The sequence below is a fragment of the Centrocercus urophasianus genome, unplaced genomic scaffold (genome assembly GCF_019232065.1).
Source record: "Centrocercus urophasianus isolate 14NV4802_14NV808 unplaced genomic scaffold, USGS_Curo_1.0 seq_12, whole genome shotgun sequence".
Taxonomy (NCBI): Eukaryota; Metazoa; Chordata; class Aves; order Galliformes; family Phasianidae; genus Centrocercus; species Centrocercus urophasianus.
Window position 1 is genome coordinate 9,785,353 of NW_024884364.1, and position 18,570 is coordinate 9,803,922.

At 37.2% G+C, this 18,570-nt stretch overlaps 1 protein-coding gene across 1 annotated transcript in view; it reads left to right on the top strand.

Annotated features, from left to right (window-relative positions):
- ZPLD1 (zona pellucida like domain containing 1) overlaps positions 1-18,241 on the top strand; it is a 28,676-nt gene extending 10,435 nt beyond the window's left edge. Inside the window, exons 3-12 of the mRNA XM_042810635.1 lie at positions 4,824-5,044; positions 7,378-7,559; positions 8,205-8,277; positions 10,845-10,942; positions 11,220-11,300; positions 12,122-12,293; positions 13,646-13,754; positions 16,904-16,937; positions 17,627-17,631; positions 18,069-18,241. Of these exons, the coding sequence (XP_042666569.1) occupies positions 4,824-5,044; positions 7,378-7,559; positions 8,205-8,277; positions 10,845-10,942; positions 11,220-11,300; positions 12,122-12,293; positions 13,646-13,754; positions 16,904-16,937; positions 17,627-17,631; positions 18,069-18,241 (1,148 nt within the window). The remainder of the gene's footprint in view (positions 1-4,823; positions 5,045-7,377; positions 7,560-8,204; positions 8,278-10,844; positions 10,943-11,219; positions 11,301-12,121; positions 12,294-13,645; positions 13,755-16,903; positions 16,938-17,626; positions 17,632-18,068) is intronic.
- Positions 18,242-18,570: the final 329 nt, after the last annotated feature.

Sequence of the window (18,570 nt, forward strand, 5' to 3'; positions counted from 1 at the left end):
CCTTTTAATGAAATACAGAAATAGATACGTATTTTTTCAGCAAAAATGAAGTTGATGGCAAAATTCAGTGCCTCACTTCACCATTAAGCTCTTGCCTGGAGGCAGTTAAAGCTGTGCGATGCATCTACAGATGATCTATATTCATGCCTCGAGAAAATAGGGATTAAGTTTTTCTGGGGACATCAGATGTCCAAAACTGTTAATGCACTGAGAAACATATATATATCAGAATTTACTCAGTTAAAGAATGTTGTTAATCTGTTACATGGTTTATTTTTCCTGCCTTTGTTGGTTCTTGGTCAGAATAATAGTAATGAAGGGCTGATTCTGACTGATTTACATCTTGTGTTCCTGTAGTAGTGATGAAGTCTCAGAATTATGCTGTAATACCTTTTGTTGTTGTTTTTTTTCTTTTTTTCTTTTTCTTTTCTTCTAAATGATAATGGTTCTGACTCTTCTTCAGGAAAGATCAGTTTTATTGAATCATCTGTTTTCACTGTTTCCTATTACTACCATACTGCTAGGTGCATTGCTGATATAAAAGACCACCAATGTTTTTGAATCTTTTTTCCCTTGATTGATGCAAATATGAAAAGTAGAGCAATACAGGACATGCAAAAAAGGATAAAATATGTTTTGTTCATCGCTGGCAAAAATCACCATTAAGCTGAGTTTTTCACAAACTACTTCTGTATTTCTATTCTTAGAGTTTTACAGGCTTGACTAAAAAGTGTGGGTTAATTGTGCCCACCTATTTCAGATCTACCTTTCATTATTTTCCATGTTTTTTTTGTGTGGGTTTTTTTTTCATTTCAGACTTCTTAAGAGGATTGCAGCCACTAGAGGGAAGCTTAGATTCTTCTTTCTGTGCTTTGTGAAAGCTTTTCTGGTCACCTTTCACACTAACCCCATGCCATGGTTTTACATTTGCTGTGTGATAACCACAAAATGAATCCAACTCTTACTGAGAGTATTTAGGAACTACTTACACAGTTCTGTCTCGTAATAATGGCTATATCAGATTCCATGCCTGCTGAATCCCAGAGACTCGGGCGCATTTGCTTAGGTTACAAGCAAATTTTACTACCATACTGCTAGGTGCATTGCATTTGCTTAGGTTACAAGCAAATATTATTATTTTTTTAAGTAAATTCTAATAATGCCACACTGCCCATAGCAGGTGAGAACTGAGTCCTGCTTGTTCCTGTTTGTGATCTCAAGCAGTAAAAACTCAAAGGCTGAAATTTAATCAATGGTTTTAGTGCTGATTTTGAGAGCTAAGAAAGAAAAATAATTTTACTTATGGTAGCCATGTATTTGAGCTAGAGATGAAAAACCAAAATGCTTTTGTCCCAAAATACGACAGGTATTTTGTTCAAGAGGGACTGTTAAGTGATGCACTGAGGCTGGTGGAGCTCAGTAAACCCCCCAGAACTCTGCTTGATTGGTTCAAGTACCCCAGAAGATGGGCCAGAACCTGTGGGGGGAGTGAGAGGCTCTCTTTTCCCTGCCTTCAGTATTCAGGTATAACGGAAGAATGAGGGGTCAGAGCGAAGAACATGTCAAACAAGTGTCTTTTGAGGCTGAGATACTGCCCTGCAGAGCTAGGTTGTGGGTAGGATTATTTTCCCCATTCCTTATTTGTTCCTTGTAAGAAGCATTTGTTTTTGTCAGCTGAAATTCCAAATACGAGGTGACAGTGGACTTTCCAGCCAAGGTCTGTGGTGTGCAGATACCTCAGAAGCCATTGATTTTTTTTTTTTTTTTTTTGAAGTTGTTTGCTCTTTTATTTAATGCTGAGAGGAACAGAAGTTTAGGAAGCTTGTCTTCAGCAAAGATGAGAAATTAAGCCTTCCTAAAGACCCTGTGAGCTCATCCATTTTTCATTTATTTGTGCTTTTATCGTTTGCTGCTTAGATGACTTTTGCATAGGGATGGCGCTGCATAAACAGGGTGATAAATAATCAGACAGGACTTTGTTTTTTTCCTGCAGTTTGCAGGTTTGTTTTACAGTGTAAGCATGCAATAATCAGCAGGGCTGTAGACAAAAACACAGTTGGTCGATCAAAAATTCCGTGTCTTTTGTACTTAAAGGCAGATGTTTTCTTGAGTATGGAACAAGGTCAAATCCTGCTGTCCGTCAGAAATCCGCCTGAAGAAAAAAGTTTAAGTTGTGCATTGTAGTGGAGCATAGCTTTTAGAAGGCTTTTGGAGTGTACAGCCATGTTAGTGCAGCTATCTTCAGATGGAAATGTGCAGTTTAGATTCAGTGCTCTTGCTGAAAGAACTTACTGAAACTTTGTAAAACTAGTTCATCTCCAGAATGTACTGCTGCTATTTCGCACACTCTTGCGCATTTTAATTCACCACTGAAGCTGTGACTTAATCAAAGAAAAGGCTTCTGCAGAAAAGCTGGTTTCGGGCTATAAATATCCTTGCATGCTTCTGGTAGAATGACTTCTGCCAGCAGTTTTCTGGCAAGTTCTTGTCTTCCACACATTTTTACGGTCAGCTCCATTGCAAGTCTTGGTGGTACAGATGGACACCAGGCAGAAGTGGGCAGTGGAGCTGTCTACATTTGGCCATGCTGCCATTAGTCCATCCTTGACTCAAGATGGTCTCAGTTACTGTAGTTATTACTGTATCTAATGGATTATGCTGTTTTGCACATGACATTCTTGTAAGTACTCTTGCCTATGGCAATCTGGTGTAGTTTGAGTCAGAGGCCAAATGCTTTGCCTGTAAGCAACAGCAATAGAGGCCATTGTATTGAAGGCCCCATCAAGTCTCAGCTGGGTGACCTTACTTCCAAGCCATCACAACTGTCTTCGTCAGAAAACTGGAAGTTTTTACCACAGGAATGCAACTATTTTTGTCTAAACATACAGATATAGGAGTAATATTTAACTTTCTAAATTCACAAAAAAATTGCTAGACTTTTAGCATCTAAAGGAGCATTAGATCTGTTTGTATTTAGTTTCAGAATTGCTTCTAAACAAACACTGTGCTTTTTTGTATTACAGAATGGACAGATTTAATAACAATGTGTCCTTGAAAAGCAGTTAGCAAAAAGGTTCAGTTTAGGAAAGCAGCTTATCTTCCTTTATAGTGCAAAAGTGGCTATTGTACCGTATGGTCCCATTTCCATTAGTGTCAAATGAGAATTTTGCAAGTTATAAAGGTACCGTAACAGGAAAAATAACACCCTGCTTTTAAAGAGGCTTGAAGTGAGTTATAAAATTAAGTGAGCTATTTTATATTATATCCTGCAATTTATTACAATCAGTGAATTACTCTGAATAAATGTAGAAGCATATCCTTCGCTATTTATGTTTTTGTATTGTCCCCTCCACCTCAGTATACCCATTAACTGAATTACAACAGTCCTCTAGCAGTGAATACCATAACATGCTTCTTGATCTTTGTACATTATGTTAGTGAAAATACGCACATGTACAAACCAGGAGAATATCACACCACATCACTTCTACTTATGTTTTGCCTCCAGTACCTTTCTGCCCAAATTTGCACCCAGTGAGTAGCATTTATCACCACATTAGTTCAGGTCAGAGTTTAGCCTGTTATTTTCTGCACTTGATTGTTTTGACTTTAAAGCCACCATTAAAGCTGTCTAAATTAAACTGTTTGTGCTCCTGTACCATGGGGGAAGAGCTAGTTCATTATAATGGAGATTTCATTTCCTCTCTGTTTTGTCAGCTCAGTGAAACAATTCATTTCAGCAGGCTTAATGGCATAGTATTGACTGAAGTTGTTCTGCAATTTTTAATAGCCCTTAATGCTTAAGCAGGTGTAATAAATGTGTAGTTCTATAAACGAGTAATGACTGTGTTTAACATGATGCAGTACACCTTTTGCAGAGCACTTAAGGAAAAAAAGAAACCCAAACAAAATGTCCTATATTGTCTAAAGGCAAAAGAGCTTGTAGAAAAGTTATGTAAGAGCTTTGGGTTTCTCCACCCAAAGAAACCATTCCTTGTCCCTGTAATCTCACCCAATGCTTTGCTATTCAAACACCTAAAAATCCTCAGTATATTCAAATTAAATAAATGTACATTCATCTAAGAAGGACTTTCATAGAATCACTAACATTGGAAAGACTAACTAATACCATCAAGTCTAACCATCAGCTCATCAGCATTTTTCTGCAGTTCAAAAACTGATTAGTTATAACAGTTGCCATGTTCTAGGCAATCTACCTTCTTTTGTATTGTAATAATGTACAGAATGAAAGATTGCAAGACACTCTGTGGTTTTATTCATTGTCTGCTGCACAGCCTGAGACTATGGTCTAATACAAAGTAGACTCCAGACGGCCTCAAATGTACTCCACTCCCATGCCAGCTGCCATCTGGAGTGGACTGAGGGGCAAAGCTTCCCTCCCAAGTTTTCTCACAAGTGCTGGGAATTTACTGTTTCAGAAGAGGGCTGCTCAATCAAACTCCAGATATTTAACCACTTTTCCAATCCTTTGCAGTGCTTCAACTTCTGAATGCGCTACTAGATGACTTGCTGGTGAAGATTGGAATAGTGGTTTTGTTGCATGGTAGACTACACTTACTGCATTAATCTTTTTCTTTCTTTAGTGTGGCTGTAGACTCAGATATACTCGTTTTTCAGAACAATGCTCTTCTGTTCTTTATATTCCATTATTTTGCTGTGATGGAGGTCTAAAGCTTGATTTGATAGGAATTTATAACACCAGACTAATTGGTGCAATAATTATATGCTGTTTAGTTCAAATACAATATTTTTTTCTTTTTTTTTTTTTTACAATATCTTTTTACCATTTTTTTCCCTTGCAGCTGAACGTGATATCAATGTTTTCTGTGGAGTACAGGCGATTACTATGAAGATAAATTTTTGCACAGTTCTATTCTCTGGTTATTCTGAAACAGATCTGGCACTGAATGGGAAGCATGGGGATGCTCACTGCAGGGGGTTCATCAATAACAACACCTTTCCAGCAGTGGTCATTTTCATCATCAATCTGAGTACTTTGGAATCCTGTGGAAACACTTTAGTGGTAAGATGAAATCAAAGTGAAATTGTAGCATGGCTGTTTATGCATGGGGTCAAGTGAATGGCCTGACAGCATTACATCTTTTATGGATAATGTTTGCATTGTCTTTCCCAGTGAGCAATATAATGCATACATCAAAGAAAACCAGAGAAAGCTGAAAATGTACTTGATTTCTAACCAGAAAACGTGATGGGACACATTTGCCCTCTGATTAGATGGTACATTTCACATAGTAGTAATTTTTTTTTCACTGGAAAAGATGTTTTCACGAGGCATTCTTAAAAACTTTATGAACATATTTTGTTTTCCTGAAACTTTTCGAATACCTGCTTGTGGAATAAAAGAAAAATATTTTTAAGAGCATGAGAGTTATAGTCTGGGTGCTTCTGAGATCTCGTGTGAAAGGGCTTGTTGATTGATCCTGTATATATTGTGATAAGGCAGGGCCTTCAGGCTGAATCTTGCAGCGGAAATAACCCGGCTAGAGGACTCGGCCCCGTGAGGGAGGAAGCTCACAGCAGGCATCTCTACAAGTAGTGCTCTCATGGCATTCACTTCTTTTTAGGATCTCCTCTCTGTGGAACTATCTGGCAACGAACTAAAGTTTTCAATCACACTGGGAATATTACGCTAGCAAACAAAAATTCACCAAACACCCACAAAATGAAGAATGGCAATTAACTATGTGCTCAAATTTTATATGCATACATATATATATAAAGTATACATATATACATATTTATATATTTTATATATATGTGTGTGTATATATATATATAAATATATATATTTTACATATAAAATATATATATAAAAAAATCAACGTGTGGGCCTGAAGATCAGATTTGTATGTTCAGCTCGGGTCTTTTACTTGGTGCAGTGTCAATCTGTGCTATGATGTTTTGTCTGACTGTGACTTCAGAGTCTGCATTTTGTTACTGTTTTGTGCATAAATAATGCATATCCTTATGTAACTAATAATTAAATGTAATATTTAGCTAGTTTTTCAAACCAGAATCTGATCCAGGAGCTGACTTCAAACCCTGTTTCCTACCGATATAAATTTCACTCCCTTGAAAAAGAGTTATCTACCAGTGAATGACTGAAAAAAAAAAAAAAAAAAAGAAAGAAAGTCTTAGACCTTCTCAACCAAGGAAGAGTGAGCTTGCACAACTTGTGTATGTTGCCCTGTACAGGTCTTCACTGTTTGTATCAAACTGCCTATGAGTAAATAACAAAAATGTGTAAAAATGTATTATTTTTAAGGCTTATGTTTTACCTGGAATTCATACAATCAAAGTTAGCTGTCAGTTTTCATAACAGCGCTGCTGTTTTCAGTTGCTAATAATTTTGTCAAACTGTGCTGAATTGTTCAAAATGCTCTCTGACCTATTTGCTTCAGGCTGAGTTTTCTTTAAAATTTTCAACAAAACCAAGTTCACCAAGCTCAAGATTCACTTTTCCCAGTCTCTGAGTACCTTCCATCTCCTGTGTTAGAAGTTGACAGGAAGGAACTTTTTGCTCTTCGTGTGGAGTCAGTCACACTGTCAACTCTGAGAACATGCTCTTTGATTATAACTTTAAGAACATGCTTTCTTATCAATCCAAACAACTGCAGATTGGAGATTCCAACGGGGCTCCCACAAAGCTGCACAAGATAAAAACATAACCAAAAATTCTTCTCAACCTGTCTAGGCATGCTGAGCCACAAAGAGGATGAAGGAGCTACAAGTTTTAGGGTCCCCACGATAGAATAGTAAAATCCCATGCAACTTTTTGGCTTTTTTTCCACAGTGAAGGCTTCAAACTTGCTTTCCATATAAACAAAGGGAATACCAACCTTTTATGATTTTTGGGAGGATGGGATGGGGAGAAAGCCAAATAGCAGTGGCAGGTTATGCTACCTGGTGCTCCAGGTTGTGTTTCTTAAGCAAGGGACAGACTAGGAAATCTGATACTGAGCATTTTCCTGCCGTTGACTGAGCAATTAGTCACATGCCATTGGCACTGTAATAGGGAAGTTCCTTCACCATTGTCCAAAACATTCAAATTCATTGGGAATTCCCAGAGAAAGTGCTTACCAGGATTCATCAGTTTTACTCAAATGTTACTCAAATCCGTGTTTCAAGAACAGTGATATCCCCTATGAACTGTATATGCTTGATCCTGGGGAGGTTAGAGACAGAACATAAGCAACACGGTGTTGATAAAGCAAACTCATTTTCAACAGATCTTCCTGAAGGTATTTCTGGGTAAATGATGCGTGAAGCATCAGGTATAACTCTTGTCCCATGTTCAACTTCCTGGTAATACTTGTTTTCTATCTCCCTCAATAGGTGTCCTCAGCTCGAGGTGTCAATGCTTATGGGAATATCTCAGTGGTACAGATAGGTAATGTTTCGGGCTATATAGATACACCAGACCCACCAACTATTATCAGCTATTTACCTGGGCTTCTGTACAAATTTAGCTGTAGCTATCCTCTGGAGTACCTGGTTAACAATACCCAGCTTGCTTCGTAAGTGTCCTTTTCATTCCTATGTGTTTCATTCCCATATTTGTATAAGTCCATATATATTTGTATCTGTGCATACCTAAATATTTGCATGCCATAGCAGTACTGTCAACATGGTGATACTTAGCTTTTTATAGTAGTAAAGAGAATGAAAAAAAAATACACTGAAAGAAGAGGTGATGCAAAGGTAAAAAGGGAAATTAATTACCATCACTGTATGAGATACCATAGTATTTATGAGAAGCTACTGTGGGCTTTCTTGTAAAGCTTGCCTTAAAGTTATTGTATTCTGATGACAAAATGACAGCAGTAAACATGGAAATTCTTTTTGAAATTGTTTGGAAGAAAATATTTCCATTAGTAGATCCTGTACATCATGAAAAGCAGGTTCCTTCTTGTCACTTTGCCTCTCTGCTAATTATTTTTCTGATTCATGTTTTTGACAGTATCCATTATTTTCCATACAGTTAAGGTTCTGCCAGTGTTTCTACTATAAGCTTGTATTTCTGCGGTTTATAACCCAAACAGATAAATTAACTTCTTGTGATACAGCTCATTGAGTTTTTTAACAATAAAAAACACTGAAGTGTGTAAAGACAAAAATAAAATGCATTTTTGATCTTCACGATTCTTCTGGTTCTGTTGTAGGTCATCGGCTGCTATTTCTGTAAGGGAGAACAATGGTACATTTATCAGCACTTTGAATTTGTTGCTTTACAATGTGAGTATAAAACACAGTAACACGATCTAGATGAAATCCATCTCTGCATTCTGTAGGTACAAACTGGATTTGTAGAGCAAATTGTAAAGTCCTCTTTGTTAGGTGTTATTCTCCTCCCATTCCTCTGATGAAGCACCAGGCCTTCAGTTTGGACAGCTTTAATCTAGGTTCTCTGGAACTTTTTTGTTTGCATGTATCTCTTGCCTTGTGTTTGGGTAGCTGGTCTTTGAGGAACCACAGCCTGTATTTATGCAATTCATCAATTTACAGCTCTGGCTTTAAGGTTCTAATGCCATGCAAATAATCAGTTGTAGTAGTTATAGCCATACTTCAGAGTGCATAGTCGTGTTTTCATTCATTATATTTATGGGCATATTTCTATATATCTGTGTGTATATATGCATAGATACATTGCACTCATACAGAGGATAGTCTGTAGTATTCTATAAAAATATTATAGACCTGTTCCCTTAGCAATAAACGGCAGCTCTTTTGCTGGAGTATTTTTATGTTCAAGGCTCATAAGAGTGTTTTGATCATCTTTAATTGTCATGAGGGATGTGGGATTTGTTACAAAACTGAAGCCCACTGTACTTGTTACCTCATTTTGTGAACTTACATGATTTTAAGGGTCAATAATTCTAATAGGTTTTAGCTAACCTCTCTGTCATATACCCTTTTAGGTAATTTAACTTGGATGTGCATTATTGTGTAAGTTTTTCCTGTGTAAATATGGATGGTGACAGTAAAATGTGAAAAACGTGTGGACCACTACTTAATAACAACATTAATCCCTGAAATGATTTTTTCCCGTTGATTAAAATTTTTATTCATACATTTTAAATACCTGATTTAAATATCAACTTCTCAATCTATCAGGCAACATTTTTGTAAATTATGATTCCGATTTTTTGCATTATTATTCATGTCATCATGACATTGAGTTATAATTCATGCAACTGATTTAAAAGTCAATGCTTTAAACTTTGAACATAATGAGCTATAAATATTGTAACAGGACATTTTCCAAAGGCATTCTTTAAAAAAATCATGTTTGTTTGGCAGAGCTCTGAATATCAGTTCTTAATCTGTTAAAATGAAGATTATACTTCTCTGATTTTTAAATAATCCTGACCAAAAAGATGAGGAAGAGGGACTGTTGGCAAACTTCTCTGTAAGAAAAGGAACTGGCCACCACTTGTTTGTTGCTGCCTTTCAGGACCTAATTCTGAATTATAAATGCTATTAATGCTTGTACTGAAAGTGCATTTATTTCTCAGTTAATTCTCAGAAAAATGGGTTTTATCTTCTCTACCCCAGGAGGTTTACAAGTTGATTGTGAATCATAGAATCATAGAATGGCTTGGGTTGGAAGGGACATCAAAGATCATCAAGCTCCAGCCCCCTGCCACAGGCAGGGCCACCAACATCCATATCTAATACTAGACCAGATAGCCCAGTGAATCTCCAAAACTTACAGAATGAGGGACTTACTGTAGAATGTTTTTCATTATTTTGGAAAATTTGGTGGCATTTGATATTAGAAATTTGTATAATTGACTTTATATGTGGCAAGGTAACTGTTTAACATCCTAAAGGATCATGTGTGCATGCATGGCTCCCAAGGCCTCCAGTAATGAAGAGGGTGGATATTGAGCAAGCTGTGATTTTTGACACTATTTCCTTAGAAAAATCACTTGATTTATATACTTAATTCTTCTTGTTACTGTCGGCTGCTGCTCTTGCCTGCCACACTGGTTCTATTGTAGCACTTCCAAAATTCTACTTGAGTGCTTTGACCTCTCACAAGAGGTATTAACATGCTGAGTTTCTGTTCTTTATGGATTAGCAACCTTATTTGACATAGGTGACATTAACAGTAAGTGCATTTTGATATGCTAAATTAACATCTGTCATTCTAAATTTGTTTCATGGCATCTGTGGGTCATTGCTAAAGAGAAGTTAATGTGAACAAGAAACTAGCAAAGCAGCTATGTCTATATATAGTCATTGTCATGTATGGCCAATTTTTAGCTGTTTTGTTTCTTCAAATGGAATTCTTGAAACATTACAGTTTAAAAGAAGACTTTTGCTACTTAAAACCTGAGAACCTTCCCTGAGAAAGGTTGCTCTCTGACAATATAATTATACTCTTCCTTTAGAAAACCACAGCAGCCACTTGACTGCATGTGAGCATTGGAAGACATACTGAGGTGTTCATTTGCAGTAACCTTGTTCATAAATAGTACCTTTTCTTCAGTCACTGACCCAGCCACTTCATATAATGATAAATAAATAGATATTCCCCAATAGCTGCATGGAATAAGACATATGAACTGTTGGTCTTTACTGACAAACTGCCTAGACAAACTGCAAATGCCTACAGTGCAGTGCTGGCACTGTTTTGTACTTCCTCCCAGAAATGGGACACAAAGAGACAGAAAGTCTATTACTGTCTTATGTGCTCTAACACAAGTTGGAAAAATTAGATGAGAGTTTATTTTGTGAATGCCGATGATTTGTCACAGTGGGATTTCTGGTATATTGAGTCAATGTTTATTTTTCAGGACTCGACCTACAGCCAGCAGCTCCTCATTCCAAGTACAGGTTTACCTTTGAAAACCAAAATATATGCAGCTGTGAGAGCAACCAACCTTGATGGCAGGTACCATAGAGGATGTTATTTCTTGTTCTGATGCCTATTCAGCTCCTGGGTTTTTAAGTTATTCCGATTTAGAAGCAACTGTCTGTCTTTGTAACCTTTTGTGCATTAAAGTGGTGGTTAGTGTTTGACAATCATTGCCTTCAACTGAAGGATATAAAATCCTCGATATTGAATGCGTATCTTGCTGTTGTCCTCATAATGAAAGTTTTCCCTCACTGTCTATTCCTGCTCTTATACTGCCATTTCCATCATCATCTATCACTTTGCCTCTGTACAGGTGGAATGTTTTGATGGACTACTGTTACACTACACCATCTGGTAATCCGAGTGATGATCTTCGATATGATCTTTTTTTCAGGTAAATCCTGTGCAACTCAGTAATTGTAGGTCTTTCTTTTAAAAAACACAGTTATAAATTTCTCAGATAGTGGTTTCTAGGCTGCTTGAAAACTCTAAGAAATATTAGTAGAGAGGCTAAGGGCTGGACTTACAGATAACATGTCAAGACTCAGCTTTTTCTGAACGTAAGCATAGGATCAATTTCAGAGTAATAAGAATTATGGTGGAGAACTGTACATCTAAAATGTGTCTACCAGAGACAACAGAAATGTGCAAACTGGCCTTTGTTTTACCAAAGATACTCTTGCAGTGAATGACTATATTATAAAATATTGTAGATTGGTATTTAGGAAAAGAGTAAAGGAAATGATTAAAGTTAAATAGATGTTCCTGCTACTCTCAATAATATTTACTTGAATTGGAATTTTGAAAAATGTGAATAGTATCTTGGCAGTATCTCAGATTAAATTTCACCAATGAGGGCTGCTAGAATATTGTCTTCATGTGGAATTACCTGTCTATACCAGTTAGCATAACTGGTAACTTATTGCTTTTGCCTTTAGGTTTTTTTTATATCACTGGAATTAAATGGTACCTTAGTTTGCAACTGCGATGTTGCAAAACAAAACGAAGCACAGTGTTTCTGTAGCAGTGAGTGCAGGACTTTGCAGCCTGTTTTGTGACTGTGGCTGCACACGTTGGACATCATGGCAGTATGTTCTTTACCGTTGACCCAAAGCACTAAGTTGACTGCCTAACTGTCTTATTCTCACCTAATAGCTTTAAAAAGCCAGCCATCTATCTAATCATCCTAGCTTTAATCTTCTCTACAAAAACTAGCTGTGACAAGGACCCTCAGACAACTATCATTGAAAATGGCAAGAGCCAAATGGGGCGATTTTCATTTGAGGTATTCCGCTTTGTGAAGCACAAGAACCAGAAGATGTCTACGGTCTTCCTCCACTGCGTGACAAAGCTGTGCAGAGCAGATGACTGTCCCTTTCTTGTGCCAGTAAGTTTCAATTGATGGAAATTGATGCAAATTCTCTGAATGTAAGATAGTCACACTGGAGTTAGTCTGCATCCAAGAGTAACAGATGCTTGGAATGCACAGAATAAAGGTGACTTGTATAGTCAAAATAAGATGAGCTTCGTGCATCTGAAGGAATGTAAAACAACTTATGGTGAATATGGTAATGAATGTGCTCATCCATAACAGATGTGCGGTTGTTGGACATGCAATCAGTCATCTTTTTTCTTTTGATCCTTAGCTGCTTATTAAAAGTAATGACTGAGACATCTTGAGATCTAGTAGTCTTAATATAGCATAGAAACAAAGTATCCGTAATCATTGCAGATTAATATAAATATTTTTAATATAATTAATGTAAAACTTACTGTAATGGTAAGCAAACTTACTCTGATGAGGGATATTTGAAAGTATTCCTTATAGTGGGGAAAAAATAATGCCTCCCCTCTTATTTATTATAATCTCCCTCATAGTTACAAAAGTGCTGTGGTGTGGACGTTCAAACATTCAATTCAATTCAAAGATTATTTCCTTTTGGGGGCATTGCAAACAACAAATGTATTTTGGAAACTGAAACACAGTTTGTATATTGAACACAAAATATTCTGCGCTGATATCTTCAAAATGCAGTATCATTTCCTGCTGAATGACTTTCCATTCAAAATTTTAAAATGCCCTCAATTCTGACGTTTTGTGCATTATTTTATTACTTAAATAATTTAAATGCAATTCTTTGTTTCTGTGGAGGTGCATGTTCTATGGGTTTTGAAATTCTTTCACATGCAGTTGAAATCCAAGATATAATCTTGTTTGAAGCTTTCTTGAGTAACCAAGATTAAGATAGATAAGAGAGATGCTAATTAAAAGTGGATTCCAGATGGTAGAATGCTGGGAATGGTTTTAATGTGTCATTGCTATTTAGGAGTCCATGGAAAAATATGACGTTTAACTTAAGAACTCTGCTAGAACAGGAACTGTAGCATGTTGTCTATCTGTAGTCAGGCAAAACACATTTATTGTGAAAACTGACTGTAAACAAAGCACTGGGAAATTAACTACTGAAAATTTAATAAACTGTAAGATGAATCTTGTACACAACAGCAATGTAGTTCTGTAAATGAAGTAAGGCAAACTACAACGGGAAGCTAGGCATTTACAAGATACTCTTCTACAGAATATTGCAGTTGTTTTTATTGCAAAGTAATTTAATGCATACTATAAGAAATAAAAGTTGTAGTATTGCTTGTAAAAGAACTTCCATTAAAACAGGAAGCACAGAAGGGCAATAATTCCATTCCAGTCTGAAACAGTGATTGTTTTCATTAACCACTCAGATTTGCAGTCACAGAGAAAGAAGAGATGCTGGTAGCAGAACAACTTGGAGGCCTCAGAGCACCTCTGGCAATGCTGTGATCACTGCTGGCCCCATCATTACGAGGAGTGGTAGGAACAAGCAAACTTTTTCTATGCATGGCAGAAATTTCAAACGCCTGGGGATATGTTTTAACAGTTTAACAGAAATTTGTAATGACTTAGAAAAAGGATGGATGGATTCTCCATGAGTTTGGGTGATTTTTCTTCAACTACTGGAATCTAGTAGAAAGGATGAGCTAGTATTTCTGCTTAGTACTCGCACTTTCTCTTTACCCCATGAAAATAAAAACCCAAAGTCAGTGACTTTTTTTTTTTTTTTTTTTGGAAGTTAATGGAATTTAAGGTACTGTGTTCAGCATCACAAGTTAATTTGGACAGCTAATAAATACTCACTGTCATTTTCTATTCGCCATTTCTTCCACCTTCACCTATGGGTTACTATTTATGTTAATACATGCTATTAGCCTTCAGCTTTCAGATCCTGAGTGGAACTCTAAGGAGGTCCATTTTTATTGTCAAAATGTGGAGGTTTTTTTGGTTGATGTTTGTTGGGTTTGTTTTAAACCAACCTGCAGTCTCTGAAAAGTACTTCTGTGACTGCTGTAGACAACATAATAAAAATAAAACGTTTTAAAACTGTTGAAGAAATTTGGTTTGCAGATTTCAGCAGCCTTAGATTTAGGAATCTGAGTACAGGACTGAGTCTTGTCTAGGAAAGATAATTGAAACACTTGAGCATAAAATCCTTCTTTACATGCAAAGTAGTTGTGCCCACACGTACAAGGAGGGCGACTGACCCTCCATAATTTGGAGCCATCTACAAAGAGACTATTTTTTAAAATCAGATATCCTCAGTTATAAGCAACATTTCATCAAGGAAAAACAGTATTTTCTTCTGTATTATAAATGGTCCCAATTGAGTACCCTTACTGTCATCTGATAAGTCAATAAAAAGTGAAAAAAAACTAACTTCAGAGTTGCATGAATGAATGCATATTGAAAATAAATGACAGATTTGCTTAAACACATGCTAGTGAAACACTGCCTTAGGCAAGGAATGAGAACTATATAAAGCTTGGCATGTGAACAGTCCCTTTTAAGGAGTAAAGTTTGATTCAAATGCTGTGGATGCATTTTTTAATAATAATAATAGTAATAATAAAAGATATTAATGTATTAGCTTTAAATAAAGCATTACTTCAAGCAAATCAAGATCTTACCATGGGTATTTGATGATCCCAAAGCTATGATAAACTAATATATATAATTTGTTGACCGTTCTTGATTATTATTGTTATTTTTTTTTTTTTTTTAATGAGAACACTAGTAAGACTAAGAGAGCTGGGGCTGTTCAGCCTGGAGAAGAAAAGGCTCCAGAGAGACCTGATAGCAGCCTTTCAGTATCTACAGGGGGGGTGTAAAGAAGAAAGAGACAGACTTTAGCATGGTCTGCTGTGACAGGACAAGGGGAAATGGTTTCAAACTAAAAGAGGGGAGACTTAGACTAGTATGAGGAAATTCTTTACAACAAGGGAGACGAGGCACTGACACAGGTTGCCCAGAGATGTGGTGGGTGCCCCGTTCTTATAGACATTGAAGGTCAGGCTGGATGGGGCTCTGAGCAACCTGATCTAGCTGTAGGTGTCCCTGCTCGTTGCAGGGGAAGACGACTAGGTGACATTTAAGGGTCTCTTCCAATTCAAAAATGATTCTATGATAAGGGAAGTAGTATTTTTTTAGGTGTCTTTTAGTTGAGATATGTGACTAAGGTGTTATTAGATTAGACAGATTTCTTCATACAGCATACTTTTGGGCCATTCCGCTCCCACTGACAGAGGCATGTTTTGGTGGGATGTACTTTGAAAAGCAGTGATTTAGTTCTGGAATGTGCCACCAATTTCCCGAGTGCTATTGGTCAAGTTAATCTGGCTTAAACTTCACTCTTCCTTCTGGAGCAAAAAGAGGTAATTGCTGTTTTCTACCACTGTCTTTTCCTGTTGTGCAAATAAGTGATAAGTGCACTGGTGATGTGAGGTTCGTGAATAGTGTGGTCAAAGAAAAAAAGGGGGGCGGGCATGGGAAAACTTCAAGCTGAACAGAATTGACTGCTTTGTGGATGAGGAATCCTATGGGTGGCAGTGCTGTCTTTGACACAATGCTATACAAAGGTGCTTAATACTATTTTCAAGAACAGATCTGCTCTAGTTTTAGTAGAGAGCCCATAAAACCTGCTGCACCTGGCTGAGCATAATACATATGCTTGTCATGTGGCTGCAGATGTGCAACCCCCTGGTTTCCACATTTGAGTTGGTGCTGCATCTATGCCTGGGCTGGTCCTGTGCACTTCAGTGTCTCACCAGAAGCACCTCACATAGTTAGCCAAGCCTTCCCATTACTCTAATCATCAGTTGTTCTGGTAACAGCACTACTTATGTAATTACCTTAGTAGGAACTGAATAGTGCTGCAGCAGATGAATAATGGTCCTTCTCCTGTGTATTTCTGAACTCTTATTTCTAAAATTACCTTCTTTTCAGAGAAACTTCATTCATGATTGTTAAACTAAAATAAGTCACTGCAAGAGAAATACACAACAGAAAATGTTTTGGTCTCTGTATTCAGAGTCAAAGTAAGCACCTATCTGTGAAGGTGAGATTGTAAGCTTTTGATGGTTGGCTCACTTAACCATAGAAGACAGCTGCTCAAAATAGACGTATACATAAGCTGTGGTTACAAGTTGCATGAAAAAGCAAAAACAGTGACAAAAAGTGTAGTTTTGAGATGGGCAATGGTAAGTGTGAAAAAAAAAAAAAAAAGTAGATGGAATATAAATGTTTCCCTGAGTACAGTATGTAGGAGCCAAGAGCATAGGGTACGTTGAGAAATGGTGTTTTTGTCATCACTTAAGGTCGTTGCTTTAGTTTTCCTTGGAAAAACTTTTTCTTGTTTGCATGCTTTCTTTTTTCCCCCTCAGAATACTAAATAACTTTGTGTTGTTGCATTTGCCTAAAAAAATGAAGAGACTTCATATAATTAATGTTGTCATACTGATTTTACCAGAGATACTAAAAACAGCCAGTCAATGTTGCAAATATAGTTGATGTGTTTTGAAAATAAAGCCGTCTGCTAGCCTTTGTATGCAAAGAGAGGAGGGGGGCAGGTGCCAGGTGTCTGTAAAATATAATGCATCTCGTTTGTTTGTTTGTTCGTTTTAATGCAGATGAGACACCAACCAACAACTCTCAGCTTGGTAAGTTAATCAAAATTCCAAGAAACACAAAAGAGATGTTTTATGATTGAAACAGAACTGAGGAGAATGAACCCTTTTGTTTCAGTTTGAGGCGCTGAGCTTGAATGTTTTGTTTGTTTTTTCTTCTTTTTGGCTTTTGTCTTTTAAATAAGTAAATACTGGCACCCTGCCATAACGAAAATATTTGGTGAATTTGGATTGCTCAGTTTCATTTGTGTATCCAACCTCACCAACAAAGCAGCCTCTAATTCCTGTGGTGGAGTTGAAGTGAAAATCTGTTGCTATGACATATGAGGGTGAAGAAGCATTGCAACTGCCAGAAGCAAAATCAGACTTAAGCAGTAAAATCTGCTTATGCCATATGGGAGCTGTGCAGCAAAATAGTTGTTAAGGTGCAGTTCGGTTCAGAGCTCAAACTCAGGAGAGTCCTGCCTTAGTTCTTGTTCTGGCATTTAACCACATGAAGAGCCCATGAAGAACTTTGGCTAGAACTAGTGGTCAGTAGTAGAGTGAGGAAGGAAATAGGCTGCAGGGAGATCTGGGCTTTAATTTTTTTGTAGTGCTTCTCCTATGGACACTTGGAGGACATTTTTCAGCTTGTATGTTATTTTGCTGGTAATGGGGAGTTGCTAATGATTAGTAAAGAAAGGATGGTCTGTTAAGCCATCCTGCTTCTTACTTGCTTGTAAGAAGACCCAGTGGCAGAAGCAACTGATGCTGTCCTCAGAACTGTACTAGCTATCTGTTGCCTTATCTTCTTGGATTGGACCCCATAACAACAGCTGCCTTTCCCTCCTGGCATGGAAACAGTTATCCTTACACCTCTGCCTCGACAGCTCTTGGGCAGTGGCAATCTTTTCCTAAATATAAAAGGTCAAGGTTGGTCACCCAGTGTGAGGGATTGTGTGTTGGAAGTATCCTTATTGTCTTTATTCCCCAGTATAATTGGTAGTGAAAGAACTACCAGTTTTCTAAGTATACTTAGATAAATTTTATCCAAGTAGACAGGTACTCATTCTGAAGTATAATTTTAGTCTTTTGCTGTAATTATTCTCTATTTGATATAAAGACAGCAGCATTTGGCACTGCTGAGAATTTCTAACCGGAAATTACCTGTGCATTTTTGTTCTTGCAGCTCAACATGGACCTCCTTTCCAGCTGAATTCAGTCACCAGTGCACTGATTTCAGGCGTGGTCATCCTCGGAATCACAAGTGTTTTCTTTTTTGTGTGTTCCCTAACTCTACTGCACAGAAATTGGCCCAACAACTCAGTCTTGAGTGGCATCCGAAACCCAGTTTTTAACTGAAAGTGATTTACTTGCACTTTTTGTTTGAGGTTGCCTTTCTTGTCCATGAAATATGCTTCCACTAAAAGAAAAAAAAAAAAAAAAAGAAAAAATAAAAAAGGCAACATTCCATCTGTATCCAGCTTCTATTCCAGCTATTCTTTATTTGTAGACATGCTAGACATTGTTGTGTGTAGGTAAGTAGCAATGATATTGGTGACAATCCTAGGAAACAGAGAATCTCAATTGTGTTTGTGATTAGACTATATATGACATAACGCCCATGGGTGTGCTGACAATAGAGCTCGTGTCTTCAGCTTCCTAAACAGGTCTTAAAGCTGAAGATGCTT